Source organism: Euleptes europaea, chromosome 20 (assembly GCF_029931775.1).
Source record: "Euleptes europaea isolate rEulEur1 chromosome 20, rEulEur1.hap1, whole genome shotgun sequence".
NCBI lineage: Eukaryota > Metazoa > Chordata > Lepidosauria > Squamata > Sphaerodactylidae > Euleptes > Euleptes europaea.
In genome coordinates this window covers 11,235,967-11,256,667 of record NC_079331.1, presented here as the reverse complement: position 1 = coordinate 11,256,667, position 20,701 = coordinate 11,235,967, and the positions used below count along the sequence as shown (strand labels likewise).

The following is a 20,701-nucleotide window of genomic DNA, read 5'->3' as shown; positions in this document are numbered from 1 at the left end:
GGGAAGAGTGGGGAAACCAGCCCGGTACACCAGATCAGCGTCTGCTGCTCGTGTGGAGGAGTGGGGGAATCAAACCCGGTTCTCCAGATTAGAGTCCACTGCTCCAATTACTGATGCGGTAGTCTAAGGCACAGTAGAAGTGGCAGAATGGTTTGAACAAGCACGGACAGTTACAGCATAAAGGGGCCTTACTTACCTCTGATTGCTGTAGGAAGGACGGCCTTGTACCCAATCCTGCAAGGAAATTTTTTTAGAAGTTTTACATGTCTGCAGTCCACTACCTAGTTGCTGGGTTTAGAAGGACAGTGCCAACATTTTATAGCTTTATAGGACCGTGTTAAGGATTCGATATTGGTGGGGGCGTTCATACTCAAGTTGTTCTCCAACATTGCTCTACTGATCAAAAGAAGAAGAGTTGGTTTTCATATGCCGACCTTCTCTACCACTTAAGGGAGAATCAAACCGTCTTCCAATCACCTTCCCTTCCCCTCCCCACAACAGACACCCTGTGAGGCAGGTGGGGCTGAGAGAGCTCTAAGAGAACTGTGACTAGCCCAAGCTCACCCAGCTGGCTTCGTGTGTAGGAGTGGGGGAAACCAACCCAGTTTACCAGATTCAAGAGGAACGAGAAACTTGCCACTTTGGAGATGGCCCTCGCCGCAGGGCAACTTATTTATACAGGCAAACAACACGCATTGCAGTGTGCCTTCATCCAGTGCTTTCTTTCCACTACCACTATGTTTCAACTTGACAGGTGCTGCATTCCACTGTGAACACTCAAGGAGAAGCCCTGCAGAAGTATTGTTGCACGTTCCTCACCGTGAGTAAGGCTGCCTTGGAATCTGACTGAGGAGAATCCTCAACCGATGTCCTTCTGCTCTTATTGTGCTCTAGAAAATTGAAGTCAGAATTAGGGTTGCCATACAATTAAAGAGTTATTTTTTTTAACAAACACTAAGCCGCTTTTTAGTGGATCAATTTTGTTTGGATAAATCTGCATGTCACCGGTGCATCAGAATATACTGAGGAACAGCGGCGAGAGTTGTTCTTGCAAGGAGATGGAAACAAAAGACTCTACCAGAAGTAGACAAATGGAAAGAAAAGATGTTGGAATATGCAAATATGGCTAAAATAACTTACTTGATGAATTTAGAAAATTCGCAAAATGTTGAGCAATTTAATGAGAAATGGTCACCATGGTATATGTATATGTTTTCAAATATTTAAATCTAGCTTAATTTGTCTCCTTTTTATGTGAATAGATGTTCTTTTCATGTATAAATATATTTGGTTTACCTTAACAATTACTACCTTTAGAGAAATTGATCATGGTTTATCTTTAATGCTATTTTATTCTTTACTCTCTTTTTTTCTTTCTCATGTTAGTGGCTTTCTATTATGTTTAAGAATATATCAGATTGCTTCTTTATCGAGTAAAAATAGGATAGAAACCAATATTTTGAATCAATTGTAGCAAGCATAATCTTTGTATTATGTGTGTACATTATTGATTGAAATAACATCGTTTATTGCAAACGGATGCAAAACTTCCCCCCTTCCCCTTTTTTCCTTTCTGTATTCCTTAAAAAACAATAAAAACTTTAAATAAAAATTAAAAAAACATATATACTGAAGAAAGTGTCAGACGACTTAACAGTTTAATTTAAAAATACAACTAAGAGCCAAAGAATTGTGGACATTATCAACTGAGATCTCTCTCCTCATGCCTCCTGGCAAACCTGTTTTAAAACTGAACAGAGCTTCAAGAAGCTAGGGTTCACTAAGCATGGCTGACTAATGTTGGAAAGAGAATGCCGCCTCTTTATTCAATGAATGAATCAACCTGTCCCCCACATTAGTCGATCGCCCCTTTAAACACGCACACAGAGGGACTGTTATTGCTGGCTCTCTTTATGGTTTAAAAAAATATTTTTAATGATGTATTGGTTTCATTGTTCTCTGCCTTGGGTCCCAATTTTCTGGGAGAAAGGTGTGTGCGTATAAAATTTAAAAAATCAATATACTTTGGTTGCTTAGCCTCAAGCAAACCTTGTAGCACTACTCATAATTAAGGTGCATACTAGACAAAGTGTTTTTCTGAAATACATAATTTAATTCTAGTGACATAGGCTCCTGCAGAACAAGGTATTATTTTAAAGACAGAAGAGGATAGGATGTAGGAGAAACACAGCGCTGTACTGAGGAGGAAAAACATTTCAAGAAAGAAGATGGCTTTACTCCTTCTTTAAGAATTTAAAAAAATCAACAATCATGAGATACAGAAGAGCTTGTATTTCTGCCCAAGAATTACCATATACCCAGTTTACAAAATTCAGAGACTAAAAGCTAAGAGAGTTCTTGCAAATACTCACGTTGCTCTGAATGGCCGGTTATCAAGCTTCGATGATATTCGGTAAAGCCACCACATGAACTAACCTGTCTCAGATTGCTTTCAGTGCCGCTGCTGCCCTGCATGTTAAAACAGACAAAAACGTTACCAAGGCCAGATTAAATGCGCTACCATTGAGGGAGTTAGCAGGCAGGTTTTCAAGGATCTATTTTTCTGAATGATCTTGTGATTGTAAATCAGGGAATTGGGACACGGGCATTTTTTCCCCATTGGTTGTAAAAAGTATGATCCCGCCAGAGATAAGTGGATCACAGTATACATCCAGAAGTGGGGACCTGTCCTAAAGCACGAGATAATCGCAAAGGTATTGGCTGATACTGATCCAAATGTAACCCTCGCCATGGCAAAATTTGTAATCCATGGCTTTTAATGATCCTTCCTTTTAACTGTATACCTTAGATTTTGTATTTCTGTTTGGTTATTTCTGTATTACTGAACTTATCGAATTTGTTTTGCTCATGACCAGTTGGTCCGCGAGCACACAGAAGAGGAATCAAGGAAAGGCGATACAAAAACGTTATCAGCCATGGGTCTATTCAAGTATACCAGAAAGACTCTTTTTTGAAGTGACCTGTGAACACGGCCAAGTATATTCAAGGAAATGGAGCATGAAAATCCCAAAAGTCAGGGTTCTACCTGGTGCTTTGTTGTCTCCTTGCCTTCCAAAATCGCTTTTTTGAAATCTTCCTGTTGCTCCTATAAAAAAAAAACCACGTGCAATCAAGGACTTTACACATGTAAATTTTCATTTAAATGTAAGTTAATAAGGTGCGTAATTTGTGTTCGAGGAATTTTAAAAACGAAAGTTTTGCTTTCCCCGCAAGCGAGACACGCTAGTATCCTTCCACTTTTGTAGCTTTGGGTAAAAAACTCTCTGCCAATGGAAGGCAGCGCTTAATTCACCCGACAAATCAGGCACTGACTGAGCAAAAAACTTAAGCCTCAATAAATCGTTTAGTCTTTATAAGTGCCACAAAAAATTCTTTGCGCAGCAGACTAAAGCAACTACCTCACTGGAATATTCCATCAGTTACGTTGCAATTCATCTTGAAAGCGACACACATCATCTCGAAAAACTAAGAAAAACTAGGCACATAGGCTTCATCATCAACCAAAAGGGAGAGCGCAGCCAAGAAATCAGAAGGAGACTGAGACTAGGAAGGGCAGCCATAAAGACGCTAGAAAAGATTCTGAAGTGTAAGGATGAGTCAGTGGCAACCAAGATCAGGTTAATTCATGCCATCATATTCCCTATTACTAGGTATGGGTGTGAGAGCTGGAGAATGAAGAAAGCTGATAGGAAGAAAGTAGATTCTTTGGAAATGTGGTGTTGCAAGAGAGTGTTACGGATACCATGGACTGCCAAAAAAACAAATCAGTGGGTTATAGATCAAATCAAGCCTGAACTGACCCTAGAAGCTAAAATGACTAAACTGAGGCTGTCATACTTTGGCCACATTATGAGAAGGCAAGAGTCACTAGAAAAGACGGTCATGCTAGGAAAAGTTGAGGGCAGAAGGAAAAGAGGAAGACCCAACAAGAGATGGATTGACTCTATCAAGGAAGCCACGGCCCTCAGTTTGCAAGACCTGAGCAAGGCTGTCAAAGATAGGACATTTTGGAGGACATTGATTGATAGGGTCACCATGAGTCGCAAGTGACTCGATGGCACTTAACACACACGTCTGCTGAAATGCCTTGACAAGCCTCTGAACTTCGTGAACATGCAGCTCATGCTCTTCACCACCACGCTACTCAAGTCCAGCTCTTTCTGCTTGGTTACGACTACTGGAGCGCTGCCCATAACACAGTAATTAACCCGCACAATACTTCAGCTGCTGGAGCGTTGTCTGATACCTAGCTATTGGCAAAGCAGAGTTTGCTGGTACATCCCAATTATCAAGCATGGCTTGGATCCTGTGATAAGTCTTCTCTAACGTGAGGAGGGAATATGGAAGAAAAACGAGCAAGCATGAGGCCTTGCTTGCCCCAGAAGGTCAGACCAGAACCAACAGGTTGAAATTAAATCAAGAGAGTTTCCATCTAGACATTAGGAAGAACTTTCTAACAGTCAGAGCGGTTCCTCAGTGGAACAGGCTTCCCCGGGAGGTGGTGAGCTCTCCTTCCCTGGAGGTTTTTAAAGCAGAGGCTAGATGGCCATCTGTCAGCAATGCTGATTCTATGACTTTAAGCAGATCATGAGAGGGAGAGCATCTTGGCCATCTTCTGGGCATGTAGTAGGGGTCACTGGGGGTGCGGGGGAGGTAGTTGTGAATTTCCTGCATTGTGTAGGGGGTTGGACTAGATGACCCTGGTGGTCCCTTCCAACTCTTATGATTCTATGATGTTCCTTCCGGTTTTGTTTTCCTTTTCAGCACTGCATCTGAATTGTGCCCATTAGCCAGTTAAGTAAGTAAAGTAGAGGTCCCCTGTGCAAGCACCAGGTCATTCCTGACCCATGGGGTGACGTCACATCTCAACGTTTACTAGGCAGACTTTGTTTTACAGGGTGGTTTGGCCGTGCCTTCCCCAGTCATCTTCCCTTTACCCCCAGCAAGCTGGGTCCTCATTTTACTGACCTCGGAAGGATGGAAGGCGGAGTCAACCTTGAGCCAGCTACCTGAAACCAACTCCTGTCGGGATCGAACTCAGGTTGTGTGCAGAGCTTTTGACTGCAGTGCTGCAGCTTACCACTCTGTGCCACGGGGCTCCTATTAGCCAGTTACACATATCATTTTGTGCTGTTGCTCAATTTTGAGAACAAATAATGAACTTGGTGTGTGTGTGTGGGGGGGGAACCCATGCTAATAATTTTCCCCAGGCACTTCCCCTCTTACCTCAATTGTGTCATTTTTTTCTTTGCTCTTAAACTCAGTGTCTTTAAATCGCTGTAGCTCCATGCTGTCTCTGTGACCTTTGGTACATTGTCATGTTAAAAAAAAATAATACAGATTTAGAGAGAAGTGCCTAAACATTTAATACTGAATAAAATGCTGTTGGGATGTGAAAGCACAGAGAAAACGACTACAGTGTAACTGGATGGATGGGTGAGAAAAACAAACAGGCAAACTTCATGGCACTAAATATGCATATTTTAACTTGCAGCACGGATACTAGAATTTTCACCAGCTAGTAGAAAAAGCACAGTTTGATAGGAGATCATTTTAAAATATAATCTTCACCCTTGTATATGTGTAAAAAAAAAATCTGAACTGCATAGCACTTGGGGTCCTCTTTCTCTCTGACCCACCGACCCACCACAAAAGACATATGGCCTAGGTTTATATTCCGAGATATATGCAGTGGGGAACAGGGATTCTACTGCTCTGCCATGCTGAAACTCCCCACCACCACTTGCGCCTGGGTTTATATCAGAGCACAAAGACTGCTGGCCCAGAGCACAGAACCTATACATAGCGTGACTGTGCAGTTGTGCCAGGCCCTACACAAACGTCAAATGCAACGTGCAAATGGTGAGTGGGGTGGACACACCAAGGGAATTTGCTGAAGCTGGCACAATCCCCCATCACGCATACATCCCCGACTTCGAAACACACTGCCGTTGCTTCCCTTAAACCCAGCGTCCCATTAGGCCACAGAGAAAGGATGAAGATTATACTGTAAAACAAAGAGATTTATTTCCCCAACACCAAATCATTTCTTCCATGACAAGGTGCAGTTTATTCATCTCTCCAGTTAGTGATCCTGAATTCTTTCCTCCGAGAGATTAAAAGCAGATTTACAACAGATTCCTGTTATCGCAGTTAATATTGACCAACATTGGCCCGGGGGTGGGTGGGGGGATTACGAGTTGAAACCACATTGCAAATATATGTGTATTTGTTTATGGTGGACCATTTAACAAGCAGCTAAAAGCCAGGTAAATGAATGTGCAAAGTGGGGAGATGGGGACTGTTCGCATGAGGTACTTCTAGACCTGCCTAGTAGCCCCGTGCCTTTCATCTCAGTTTTTCGGAAAACCACCACCACGCAGTTTGCCCGCTTATACTTATTATTTTAACGACGCTTCGTCTTTCTAGAACCTTCTGTTTAGCTAGACTGAATGCTAACCCCTCCATGGTTATGCAGGGCAGAATTTTGAATATACCATACCCAGACAGGACCTGCCCTTGCTCTTCTGGCTCCATTGATTCATTAGCTCAAGCCCTCTCGGAATGCCGCTTTTTTGAGGAACTTCGATCACGTCATCTTTCTCCCCTTTTAACATATAAATCTAATTCCTCTGTGTCTGACATAATGCCTTTTTTTATTAAGTGACAGGGATCCCAAGGCTACATTGTCAGTGATAAAGATTTATTTCAGTACTTATATCCCTCAAACATTAGATTTACGCTGCTCAAGATCAATGGATCAAGGAGCTTCTAAGGGATAAAGGAAAGGAAAGTAGCCCCATGCCAAATATTACACCCGAATGTAACAGACATCAGAGGGGATGAGTTTCCAAAAATCAGTATCGAGAGTAGAAGTCCCTCTGAATTACAAACCTGCAGATTTTAAGATTAAGATCTCTTTGTTCTTCAATAACCAAGCCCGGGAAAAAAAATATCATCCATTAAGACAGATGGATAAAAGAAATTTACGTTTTAAACGAAGAAGAAACTGTTCACATAGTTTGAAGAGTTAAAAAAGCACCACAGAACCACAAGGTCAGAATCCACCCAAGGTACCACACAATTCTTGATAAATCAAACCTTGCAATTTAGATTTGATCCACAGTTTCTGGACTCGCGTAAAGGTGCTGGAACACAAAGCGTGGTTCTTTCGTGCGGTTCCTTGAGTGCTGGAAGGAAGTCCTTCAGCACTCAATGTCTCTTTTAGACGTCTACTCGTCCTGCTCCTGTTTGCATCAGCAGAAGGTAGCTGTAATTCATTTTGGGGGTTATTCTTCACCGTGTTGGAAGAGAGCGGGAGGTTCCACGGGTCCGCGCAGCCGTCCGCGACACCATCGCTTTCATTATCAACAAAAGCATGATTAATGTATCCCTCCACTCCAATGCAAGCTTGGGAGGCGGCAACGAGACACACAGAGGGCGAAGCAGGACAACTACGGCAACCGGCGGTAACTCTAGGAAGTTCATGCTTCAACTGGCGATACTTACCCACAAAGGCACCAAATTCAACCATGTTATCTGTGTCGGCGGCCTTCGCCTCGTCCTTGGCTGCAGCTTCCAACTGGCTTTTGCAACTGGGTTGAGAAGGAGTGCTGACGAAAAATTTTGCTGTCGGGGTCGTCAGATGTGGCATGCTTTTCGAGGAACTGCCCGCCTTCTTGCTTTTATGACCGCTCCTTGGTAAGTCTGTACCCTGTATCCTTTGACGGAGTTCTGGAGGAGAAAGAGCTCTTGGGATTAAGGCACTGCCAGAGGAACCTGCCTCCGGAACGTTGACTTCATTCCTGTTGGGGAGATCAGTCATCTTCTGTCCAGGATCTCTTTCATCTTGCATAGAAATGTTGCACAGTACAGCACTGTTACTTTCAAGGCCTCCTTGGGGGAAAGAGGAGCCAAATGCGTTGCTGATACTGTGTTTCCTCCACATGGAAGATCTCAGGGGACCGTCATCAATGAGGTTCTGCGCCAAATGTTTGGAAATACTCAGTTCCCGCGTAATCTCATTATGGACCTTGCTAGCTTCTGACGCCTTCTGTGCTGTCAGCGTCTTCAAAGTGTCCACCGTGAGCGCCGAAAGGTCCTGTAAGTGGCCAATTTGCGTATCTAGGGAGTGCAAGGAACGCTTGATATAGTTGACTCGGTCACCAACTTCCTTGATCTGAATGCACATTTGCTCCACCCTGAGCGGGGGGAAAAGATGCACCAGTTTTAAAAGAAAATGTAAAGAAAGTCAGGCTTGCTAGTAATGCGCAAATTGTTTGCCACGAGACGACTGCTTTACCTTTACTAGCTAGCAGTCTTAGTCTGCCTAGTAAACGTCGTGATGTGGAGTCACCCCATGGGTCAGGAATGGGGTAAGTTGATAACGGCTTTCAGCCACTAAAGGTAAAGGTGCAAGGACCCTGTGCAAGCACCAAGTCATTCCTGACCCATGGGGTGACTCCACATCATGACGTTTACTAGGCAGATTTAAAAATATCACAGTTTAAAAACAGTTAAAACCAATAATTTACTGGATAAAAATTAGCCAGTCCCAGTGTTTACCTTTCCCATATGGATCTTAATTGCAGCAGAGCAAAATTTGGCAACTTGAGAGAGACAAAAAGAGCCCCCGTACTAGGCAGACTATGTTTATGGGGTGGTTTGCCATTGCCTTCCCCGGTCATCTACACTTTACCCCCAGCAGGCTGGGTACTCGATTTACCGACCTCGGAAGGATGGAAGGCTGAGTCAACCTTGAGCCGGCTACCTGAAACCGACTTCCATCGGGATCGAACTCAGGTCGCAAGCAGAGCTTGGACTGCAGTACTGCAGCTTACCCCTCTGCGCCATGGGGCTCTTTCTCTGCTAGCTAGTAGGCCACAAGAAATAACTAAATGGTTCTGTGGTCGTAAAGCACCCAGCAACGGAGGGGAGTGCCCACAATGGTATTTCTTTCCTTTACTGTTGCCTTCTTCCAATCAGACTTTGCACTGGATAGGAATGAATCACTAATTTACTCTCAGTGCAGGACCTGGGCGGCCTACTGTGTCACTGCAGAAATCACTGTTTTGGAGTGCCCTCCTCCCAATTCTGAGGTATTCTCAGAATGGCAATCAGGCACTCCTGAGGCACTCCTCAAAGGCTAGGTCCTGATGAACTCCTCAAAGGCTAGGTTATCCCCCACAAAAAAAGCCTTAAACAATCTCCCAGTTTTAATTATGGCTCCATTATCAGAAGTTCAGAAAACATGGCTGTACACTTTTTGCCAAACGTTGTAACCCTGCTTTTCAACAGCAGGCCCTCAAAATGGCTTACAATGAAAGCATTATCAATTAAGTTTCCTCCAGTTTTAGTGTGACTTCGTACTAGGGTTGCCAAGTGCCCGGTGGTGGCGGGTAAAATCCCGCCGATCCACCAGCTGGGTTTCGGATTTACCCGAAAGTGACGAGGACGCTCTGGCAATCTCAGATAAAACTCTATGGAAACCATAGTTTTGGCCGAGATCACTAGAGCATCTGTGTCACTTCCAGGTAAACCCGGAAGTGACGTAGGTGCGTCATGCAGGGTGTGCGCGAGATGTTCACCGCAGCCACAGCCCCGGAAAGCTCCCACCGGTGGAGCTACGGGCCTGGCAAGCCTACTTCGCACACACCTTATTTCCCCAGGATATATCAACATGCCCCGATTCAGAGGTTCCATGCAGATCCTACAGTTTATTCATTAAAGTTTTCTACCGTTCAGAAGTGACTCTAATTCTTTCTTCGCTCCCTGAATGGAACTTGTCATCTTTTTCATTGAAATACATCTCAACACATAACTCTTCAAAATCGTGTAGCTTTTTCTGATCCTCTTCTGTTAAAAACAGTTCTGGAGAACAAGAGAAAAGGGCGGGGGGGGGGGCGGTCAGCTTTAAGAACAGGCCAATGGATACAGTAAAGCACAGGATAAAGGAACAGGCACTATCACGTAAGTAGGCTTATACATAAGAACAATACTGCACATTGTCTGCCATGTACTTACTTGGTCCGTCTGAAGTTTTATCTGTCTTCCTTCGCTTGCACATGCAACAGCACAGAGAAGCCATGTGACTAAGAATGATAAGAGGCGGAGGCAGGACAGGCTTCTCATGATAAGCCATAATGAAATGATAACGCTGGTATTTCCATACAATATTGGAAATCGCTTTCACTTGCAAGTATACATTGCTAAAGAAAGAAGCAAAAAAAGAAAAAGGGTAAATGTTTTTTAGTACAATATGCAAGACGCTTGCGCTCAGAACTAGACATTACTGGAAAGTATTACAACGTTGAAATGTCAGTAGAAAAGCTACTACAGGCTAGAATAAAATCACCAAGCTAGAATAAAATCACCAATCACCTTTTAAATGTCTATATAGGAAACAAAAGTGATATAAATATATATGTACATACTTGAAAAAGGCAATGAGGAGGTTGACCATAATTATGTACTGGACAAAGAGGTAGACCGATTGAAGGAACGGAGTGAGCCAGGATCCCATCACGCAGAGCTCTTTAACTTCAGAATTGTTAGCGCACACTCGACCAACAAAAAACAGAAATTATTAGAAAGCTTCACAGCCCTCTCTATCAGACATAGCTCCTTCTAAATATACTCAACAATATGCTGCTACTGGTAACTCTTCCCGGATATGCCCAAGAAGTACTCACTACATACCAGAATACTGTAAACTAAAATTTTTTGGAACAACAGCTAGATAAGGTAAGTGTGGGTGTTTAAGCCATTCATCTCCAAACTCAGCCTATACTGGGTAAGATATGAACTGCATGTCAGGTTTTGAACAAATAGGTCTAAACATTTTAAAAAAAAAGAAAAAAAGACACATCAGATTCTGAAAAATACACTTCTATAAAGGGTCCTTTAAAAATAATAACCTGGCTTTAAACAATATCTGAACGCAACACAAAATACTGAAATCTATATTCACGACTGGTTAAAACTGAATCCATGAACCTCTAAACAAGCATATTAAGTTCACCAACTCCAACAAGAAGGAGCCAACCTGAGCTATAGAATGAGTGCTGGAATTAAGTGTCACAAGGAACTATGGTAGCTCAGGAACTTGTACAGTCAAACGGAGGGAGAATTACACAACTTTAAGGTTAACAATGAGGAAACTGAAATTGTTGAAGACTTTCTATTCCTTGGCTCCATCATCAACCAAAAGGGAGATTGCAGCCAAGAAATCAGAAGGAGATTGAGACTGGGAAGGGCAGCCATGAAGGAGCCAGAAAAGATTCTGAAGTGTAAGGATGTGTCCCTGGCCACCAAGATCAAATTAATTCATGCCATCATATTCCCTTTTACTATGTATGGGTGTGAAAGCTGGACATTGAAGAAAGCTGATAGGAAGAAAGTAGATTCCTTTGAAATGTGGTGTTGGAGGAGAGTGTTACGGATACCGTGGACCGCCAAAAAATACAAATCAGTGGGATATAGATCAAATCAAGCCTGAACTGATCCTAGAAGCTAAAATGACTAAACTGAGGCTATTGTATTTTGGTCACATTATGAGAAGACAAGAGTCATTAGAAAAGACAGTCATGCTAGGAAAAGTTGAGGGCAGCAGGAAAAGAGAAAGACCCATTAAGAGATGGATTGACTCAATAAAGGAAGCCACAGCCCTCAATTTGCAAGTCCTGAGCAAGGCTGTCAAAGATAGGACATTTTGGAGGACACTGATTCATAGGGTCGCCATGAGTCGGAAGCGACTTGATGGCACTTAACACACACACAATAGGATGCTACACCCAAACTGAAAAGCTCATCCACCTAAACTTGGGGGAGGGTATCTGCTATACTGCAGAATGAAGCAGCACGTATACGGTCACGTATAGTCTCCCCCTTATGGACTAGGCTGGGGAGGATGGGAAAAGGCAAGTTCTCTGGCTGAGATATGGCTTCAAGCCCTTCTGTTTTCTCTCTAACCTTTCCGCTGCTTCTGACTTTTCTTTTTTTATTTTGTCTTTGTAAGCCTTTCTCAGCTCAAAGGAGGTCTTTCATGACGAAAGTAGGAAGACCACTAGGGAAAAGTCACACTTCCTCAAGGAAGTGTCTCTCAGACTGGCTTACACAGTGGGAGGGGGCAGGACCTTCCTGGAACTAAATGGGGAGAGGGTGTACTCTGTCTTATATGTATCCTTTCTTCAGTCTGACTTCTGTTTCCGCATCCAAATAGGACAAATTAGAGTAACTGCAAGGATGAGGCTGTTATCTGGATTAGAAGGGATGGATGCTCCGCTTCCCACACTGTTTTCTTTTCTTTTCTTTCTTTTTAAAGTTTTTATTATTTTTATTACAAGGTACAGGAAAATGGGGAAAGGGGAAGAGGTAATCAGACTACATTCATTTTCATTTCCGTTTCACAGCGTACGGGCTTTCTTCATAGTCATCTCTATCTTACTTTTTTCTTCTATTGTTACTATCCCACACTGCTTTCATCTTCCCAGTAAAAACCACTTTCAGTCCACTGTCTCTTAAATGCCTTTCATTGTCTACATAGAGCCCAGTGAGAAGACTCAATATTACAGCCCGCAAAAGAAGAAGCGTTGTTTTTTTATATGCCAACTTTCTCTACCACTGAAGGCAGAATCAAACAGGCTTACAATCACCTTCCCCTCCCCACAACAGACACCCTGTCAGGTAGGTGGGGCTGAGAGCTGTGACTAGCCCAAGGTCACCCAGCTGGCTTCGTGTGTAGGAGTGAGGAAACAAATCCAGTTCACCAGATCCACCACTCCAAACCACCGCCCTTAACCACTACACCATGCTGCCTGACTTAGCAGCATTGCGAACAGGATAGACCCCAATTCTTGGCAATTTTCTCTTACCATCTATTTCATAAGCGTAAACTTCACCAAAGATCATCCAATAGGGTTGAAACACGATATCTCTCGCTAGAACCCAGGATGGTTCCTCGTGAGGGTAAAGTATTGCCTTCCTGGGGACTCCAAAACTGAGCAAGACAACGGCCATGATCACTACAATGTAAAACATGTTGGCCACCTATTAAAATACAGAGGTAAGGTCAAAGAAACTGCAATAGCCTCTTAAAAGTCATGAAAACACTTTATCTAAAATGCCAATAATTTTAATTGGTTTGCTCAAGCAACGTACTCATTCTTCTGACATGAAATCCTTTTGGACATGATTCAGCAGCTAAGTATCTCTAGCAATACTAGAACTTTCCCACTATGGAACAAGTAATACTTCCAGGTCTTCGAACCGAGGGCCTGGTTCATATACAATCCAAGGAATCTTTTTGTTACAGTACATAATTTTATTTTCAACTTCCTAATTCAAGTGACCACTTTGACATCTGGGGGAGGTAGTTGTGAAATTCCTGCATTGTGCAGGGGGCTGGACTACATGACCCTGGTGGTCCCTTCCAACTCTATGATTCTATGAAGTTAATTCATACCTGTGCATCGTTCAACATGTCCGCATGTTAGTCACGATCAATGTCGACCTGCATGCCACTACATTGGACTGCACATACCATATGCAGCTCATTTATGTGCATGAGAGCTATGAAATGGTCATATGCAATCCCAGGCCCATGACACGTATGGTTCTCTCAATCAACTTAACACACAAATCAGCACAATGTGCATAAAGCAAACCTGAGTAAAGTTATGCCCTTCTAAGCCCACTCACTTCAATGGACCTAAGGTAAAGGTAAAGGTAATCCCCTGTGCAAGCACGGGGTCATTCCTGACCCATGGGGTGACGTCACATCCCGATGTTTACTAGGCAGACTGCGTTTACGGGGTGGTTTGCCAGTGCCTTCCCCAGTCATCTCCCCTTTACCCTCAGCAAGCTGGGTGCTCATTTTACCGACATTGGAAGGATGGAAGGCTGAGTCAACCTTGAGCCGGCTACCTGAAACCAACTTCCGTTGGGATCGAACTCAGGTCATGAGCAGAGCTTGGACTGAAGTACTGCAGCTTACCACTCTGCGCCACGGGGCTCAATGGACCTAGAAGGGCATAAACTCTGCTTAGGACTGCACTGCTAGCTTCGTTTATATCCACAGAATCTTTGGCTGCAGTGGACAATTCAAAGAGATAAATTCACCTTTCGCTTTCGTTTGTAGATCAGTTTCACACGGTTGTAAAAACATAACCCTTCTTCAAGAAAGCATTTTAATCTAGGACCACAGGAAAAGCTTACCATTTTCCCAATCATCATGACGTAAGGGCCAGCCTGTTGGTTTACAGCCAGGAAATCCAGCAGCCTCACATACCAGAAGATTATATTCAGACAGTAAGTTATTCTTCCAGCAACAAAAACATGATTTAACGAATAGGTATCTTCATTAAAGTTCCCTTTCGCTCCAAATCTTAGCGTAAAACCAACGAAGAAAGTGATGATGGCAATCGTATCGCTGACGTTGAAATAATCGTTAAACCATACTTTTATCTTCTGACTAACCTTCCCGGCCTCGGACATGAAAATCTGTTTTAAAACCAGTGAGAAATTAGGCACAGTCAAATACTGGAAATCTAATACACTTCCTGACATCAAAGAGTGGAATAATAAACTCTCCGATTTTGCACTGACGGCCAAACTAAAGCAACTGGTTAATATGAAATCAACAGATGAATTTCTGTTGAGATGGCAGCCTTTCTACGATTATTATTTAAGTGGTAATAGTAGGAAGGCTTCCATCTAAACACAAATTCATCTGTTGATTTCATAATAACCAGTTGCATTAGTTTAAGTGATTATGCCAATAAAGGTTTATGTATGTGTGTATTATTTAAGGGGTAAATAAATTATTCAATAAGGCTGAATGAAACTTAAAAGAGAATTTACAGAGGTATATAAGACACACATATGTTAAAGATATTTAATAGAAGATATGGTATTAGATTTTCTTAAGTTTAGCTGATGTGGCGGCTCAGTGGATGAAACAGATTTCTGTTCATTTTAGAGAACCTTGAGATGGGAAAAATGTTTTGAATGATAGAATATTTGGTAATTTCTTTCCTTTTAAATTTAATCTATGTGGAAGCTTGAAGGATGGCGTATCTTTTATCTTATTTTCCCCCTCCCCTTTTCCCCCTTTCTGTATCCCTCTTTTATAAAAATTTTAAAAAAGAAAGAAATTAGGCACAGTCAATTTCATCTTATTTCAAAGGTCCTTTGGTCATGTGGCGATGACAAGGGAACACAAACTATAGTCAACACAAATCAAACCTGGATTCGAAACGAGGGTCTAACTTTGGCATGGAACTTATGTACGTATTTCTTTTAAATGCACAAACCCAGATTGCACAATTGATTCCCAGATTAAGTGTGGGATTAGCAACATGCATGATATCATGTGTGTAGGCAAACATGCCACCCAAATCCAGATGTCCAGCAGGCTGGGGACCATATATTGTTCCCCCTGTAACAGGCACGTTGCTGCACAATTCATCTTAACTAGCCCTTTGATACACAAATCTGACTGAATTTCAGCAAGTTACGCAGAACACAGAATTACGCAAAATGCCAACATACCTCACGAATCTTCTCAATAGCCAATGTGAAAATGTAAGCGATGACAATCCACTCTTGAATGGAAGGCAGCTCTTCCATTCTCACAAGGACGACAAATGTATAAAGCATCAAAAATCCTAGGTAGGCCAACTATAAAGGTAAGCAAAATAGAATGTAATTAAAATGGTGCTACCTGTACATGACTGGCGAAGGCAATTGCAAATCATCCCATAAACACAGTCTGCATAGCAAACGTCGGGATGTGACATCACCCCCATGGGGTCAGTAATGACCCGGTGCTGGCACAGGGGACTGCCTTTGCACTGCCATTGGGGGAGTCAGCAGGTAGATTTTCAGGGGTCCCCTTTTCTGAGCGACTTTGTGATTGTGGATCAAGGAGTTTGGACACTGTTCGGCGTTTTTTTGTAGATTGTAAAAAGCATGATCGCGCCAGAGACAAATGGATCACAATATACATTCGGGGGGGGGGGCTGCCCTAAAGCAAGATATAGTTGCAAAGTTATTGATACTGATCCAAATGTAACCCTCGACGTGGCAAAAATTTTATCTATGGTTTTTAATGATACCTCCTTTTAACTGTACTGTTTAGATAGTACGTTTGGTTATTTATGTATTATGGAATGTATTGAATTTGTTTTGCTGATGACCTGTTGGTTCACGAGCATAAAGAATGGAATAAAGGAAAGGGGACTGCCTTTACCTGTCACCAAATGGACTTTTCAAAAATTATAATACCACAAAGAACTGTTTGTTCTCTTGTGACGTCAATGATAGTTGCTTTCATATGTAAGGGGTATTGCTCGCAAGCTGTAAAATGTTGGAAAAAGATTGTGGCAAGCATTTCACACGGCACAGATTTTAAGACCACTAGAATGCGGTCTTAAATTCTGCCTGTGCCACATATTGGAGGAAAAAAATCCCTCCAAAGAAAAAGAGTGTTTAGAGAAACAGAATGACACATTTTGCATGATGAAATTGTCAGCTTATTTAAAAAGAAAACCTCTAAAAATTGATCTTGGGAGACAAAAAATATTTATATTTGGAGACAGATGGTGGATCAGATGGACTATTAATTAAAATTTATATGATGTACGCATGTGTTTTTTTGCTGTCAAGTCACAGCTGACTCATGACAACCCCGTAGGGTTTTCAAGGCAAGAGACCTTTAGAGGTGGGTTGCCATTGCCTGCCTTCGCATCACGACCCTGGTATTCCTTGGAGGCCTCCCGTCCAAGTACTAGTTAGCGTCAGGGCTGAGAGTGTGTGACTGACCCAAGGTCACCCAAGCACGCTTCCATGGCGCGAGTGGGGATTCGCACCTGGGTTTCCCAGGTCCCAGTCTGACACCTTAACCGCTCCACCATGCATGGTTTATATGTATTGTTTATTATATAGAGAGCAAATATTTTATTAAAAATTTCAAACAATTACAAACACATGCACATACACACAGTCTAATCTTCTTCCAGGGATATCAGTAAATAATTGTAAATAATCAATAAATGATCAGAAAATGCTCGTTTAAGTTATACAATAGATTTCACTTGATGATGAACTACTCTAAGTTACATATGTCATATAAACGTCTTGCTCTTTAACTGTGTGTGTGTGTGTGTGTTAAGTCGCTTCCGACTCATGGCGACCCTATGAATCCATGTCCTCCAAAATGTCCTATCTTTGACAGCCTTGCTCAGATCTTGCAAATTGAGGGCTGTGGCTTCCTTTATTGAGTCAATCTATCTCTTGTTGGGTCTTCCTCTTTAACTGTAACACTCATCTAATTAACCAGATCTCTGTTCTAAAACTATAAACAGTATCTGCTATTACTACACTTGATTATGCTTGTCATGTGTCGTTCGATATATTGCAGCTTTTCCCAAGTTAAGTTACAAAAATAAATTTAAAAATAAGGAAGTAAAATGGTGGCTATTTAAGAAAGCACGCACAGGGCAAGCAACAAAGTAATTGCTGTTAGAAAAGAAAAACAACACTTACCGTATTAAACCAGAACTTCACTATTGGCGCGTGATAAAAGGCATAAAACTTCCGAGTAACTGGAAGCCTCTTGGGCTTTATTGCTGTCTCCATGTCGAGCTTCCCATCGCTACTGTCCAAGACTTTTACTTCTTTGAACACTTCCTAACATTAAAAAAAAAAACCGCTTAAAAAAAATTGTGTATGACGCCACTAGTACTCTTTGCGGGGAAAAACACCATGCGCGCGGACATGAGTTACCATTGGTATCTCTTCTGCTATGTTCTGGAAGTTGTTCTCGCTGTCTTCCATGGTCATTTGGTGCGCATCTTGGGACTGCGGTATATGGGACATTTCCGCCTTGGTTTTGTATTCCAGCATTAGTATGGCAGGGGGAACCAAGATGCTCAGTATCACCTGCAAGTTGCGAACGCCTGAGTTATTTAAAAGCATACTCTCACTCGATGGTGCACTAAAAACATCAGGAGACACAACGCACACAGAACACACCAGCCCAGAAAGATCTTAATATCTGCCTGACAGGTAGCAAGTAAAGAGATGTAGAAGAACAACGATAGGGTTTTTTTGTTGCTGTTGTTGTTGTTGTTGTTTGTAAAGATAGAAATTGCATTTAGCCGAATTGGTTAACTGAGAAAAAATATCCAATACTCAAGGGAGTAATAACTTTCATTAGAACCAAGTCATACAGCATCACAAAACAATGAACAAGCTTTCAAGTATCCTAGAACTCTTCCGCAGGCTGGATGTTAAGCGACAAGGGAGGGCTAGAGGAATGCTTCTTGACCACAGTTAGGGTTAGAGCACATCAGTTAGGTTTGCCAACTCCAGTTTGGGAAATTCCTGCAGATTTGGGGCAGCGACGTGATGCCACAGAGACCACCCTCTGAAGCTGCCATTTCCTCCAGGGGAACTGATCTCTGCCATCTGGAGATCAGCTGTCATTCTGGGAAAACTCCAGGTTCCACCTGGAGGTTGGCAGCCCTAGCCACAATAGAAAACCCTACTTTGCAAACTGTTATGGAATAGAGGATGGAACACATGTTGGCATTTGACTGGTTTTAGTTCTTCTGCCTACCAGCAGTTTCAAATTGCTGATTTTAATTTGTTGTTTTTGTGTATTTTATTGGGCTTGCATTGTAAGCCGCCTTGAGTTCCTGTAAGGTAAAAAGGTGGCTAATGGGTTAAATTAATACGTACGATACAGGCTTAGGTTACACAGAGGTCCCCCAAGGTGGTCCCCTCCAGGCTGCTCCCTAGGTGTCCACCATGTACTTCAGGAAAGTAGGTGGGGCCGTTTTGAGGGCAGGGGCAAATGAGTGGATGGCAGCCTTCGTACCAATACAGGAGCTTTTCACCTGAATCCTCCCCGCACTGCTCACTGGAACAAGACCCTACAGATCAGTTGTGAGGTGGCTGGGGCCAGGCAGTACCAGAGCAACGGAGGGGGTGCTTCGCTTAGCCTCCCATGACAGCCATTTTGTACTTGGCTCCACCTCCCAAGATAGCCATTTTGTACTTGGCTCCACCTCCCATGACAGCCATTTTGTGCTTGGCTCCACCTCCCGTGACAGCCCTTTTCTACTTGGCTCCACCTCCCGAGACAGCCATTTTGTACTTGGCTCCACCTCCTGAGACAGCCATTTTCTGGCGGCACCCACCACCCTGACTCAAAATTTCAGTGGTGCCCACTGACTCGGGTTAGAGTGCACCGCACCCAAAACAAAACAAGTCAAAAAGATCTCAGGATTCACCAAAGGCTACTGGGACAGTGATCAACGGCAGCTCTTACTCGCAAAACATAAACACCAGCAGATCCAAATGACAGCTAACATTTTCAAAGACAGACTTTCCTTTGCATTTTTGTTCCAGAAAGTTTCCATGAGACCTGAGGTCTGCTTCCAACCCAGCACAACTGAACTTAATTAAGGCTGACACCCTATGTAGTAATAACCACTAGTGGGGAGGAAAAGCAGCGTGGTATATAGCCAGTTCTCGTCGAATCTTGGAAGCTATGCAGGGTCAGTACTCGGAGAGGAGACCTCCCAGGAAGGCTCTGCAGAGGAAGGCCATGGAAAACCACCTCTGCTTCTTAATTGCCTTGAACGCCCCTTTTTGGGGTCGCCACAAGTCGGCTGCGACTTGATGGCACTTTACACACAATGATTGCTAGATTCAGAGGGGGGTTGCTTCTAAGTAAACATTCAGAATTGTGCTATAAGCCGACGTCACACCTCCCAACTCTCCACCTTGAGACTGTTAACAATCTGCAGACTTCGGTTGTCTGTCACATACAGCAATATCTTTTCAATTTTCCTCCCACCCAACCCTTCCCCCCAGCCTCATGAAGAGTTCTAGGGAATTTTAAGGCTTGCTCACTAATTTACAGTGCTTTAGCTGGTTCTAACAAACATTACACTTCTGTTGCTTTTGTGCGTTTTTTTTTAATTCATTGAGTACATATAGAACTCCAAAATATCAGAAAATATCTGAGATCTCAAAAACACTATCGAACAGTAGGTGTTCAAATAGGGTTTTTTCTGTCCCGATTTTTCCCCCAGTACTGTTTGCTGTCACCTTCAGCCAATACGCATTTACCGGAACCAGTCTTGCTACGTCCGTTTAGAAGCCAAAAATGCTGTGTCTCTAGGCGGTAAAAATAGGCGTTACTCTTAGTTCACTAGCAAGGCAAGTGAGAGAGGACAAGTTAGTACGCGTGACAGACAAGAGCACATCATGCTTTAGAATGATGCTCGAGGATGTTTGGCGTTGACAATGCGATTTCCGCAGAATTATTTTCTGAGGTCTGATAACAGAGGGGTAAATTTTCAGTCCGGTGCCCGGAGAGAAAATGCTGCTCCTGCTTTGGGTTAATCGGGGCCACGTGGCTTGGTTTGCACACGCCCTCCTGAAAACTGACACCCACTCACATCCCGCTGGCTTGTCTTGTCTGCCTTCTACTAGCCTTCCAACTTGTGTATGCTTGTGTTAAATAAGATACAAACATGAACCATTTTCTACATTGCGTTTTACTTTACTACCTGAAGAAAAGCATAATGGCATTTCAATTTTTTTAAAAAAAAGGCGTTTTCAGTCTGTTAATGTTTCACCACTATTTTTTTTTTTTTTTTAGTAGTAG

At 42.8% G+C, this 20,701-nt stretch overlaps 1 protein-coding gene across 1 annotated transcript in view; it reads right to left on the bottom strand.

The window, feature by feature from the left end:
* The window catches only part of TRPM7 (transient receptor potential cation channel subfamily M member 7), an 81,085-nt gene that overhangs the window by 9,250 nt on the left and 51,134 nt on the right, over positions 1-20,701 (bottom strand). Inside the window, exons 18-31 of the mRNA XM_056865681.1 lie at positions 17,806-17,961; positions 17,566-17,709; positions 15,571-15,699; positions 14,236-14,520; positions 12,894-13,068; positions 10,455-10,581; positions 10,045-10,229; positions 9,759-9,891; positions 7,531-8,222; positions 5,248-5,324; positions 3,047-3,106; positions 2,373-2,469; positions 820-890; positions 197-234 (exon numbers count right to left, since the gene is read on the bottom strand). Of these exons, the coding sequence (XP_056721659.1) occupies positions 197-234; positions 820-890; positions 2,373-2,469; positions 3,047-3,106; positions 5,248-5,324; positions 7,531-8,222; positions 9,759-9,891; positions 10,045-10,229; positions 10,455-10,581; positions 12,894-13,068; positions 14,236-14,520; positions 15,571-15,699; positions 17,566-17,709; positions 17,806-17,961 (2,369 nt within the window). The remainder of the gene's footprint in view (positions 1-196; positions 235-819; positions 891-2,372; positions 2,470-3,046; positions 3,107-5,247; positions 5,325-7,530; positions 8,223-9,758; positions 9,892-10,044; positions 10,230-10,454; positions 10,582-12,893; positions 13,069-14,235; positions 14,521-15,570; positions 15,700-17,565; positions 17,710-17,805; positions 17,962-20,701) is intronic.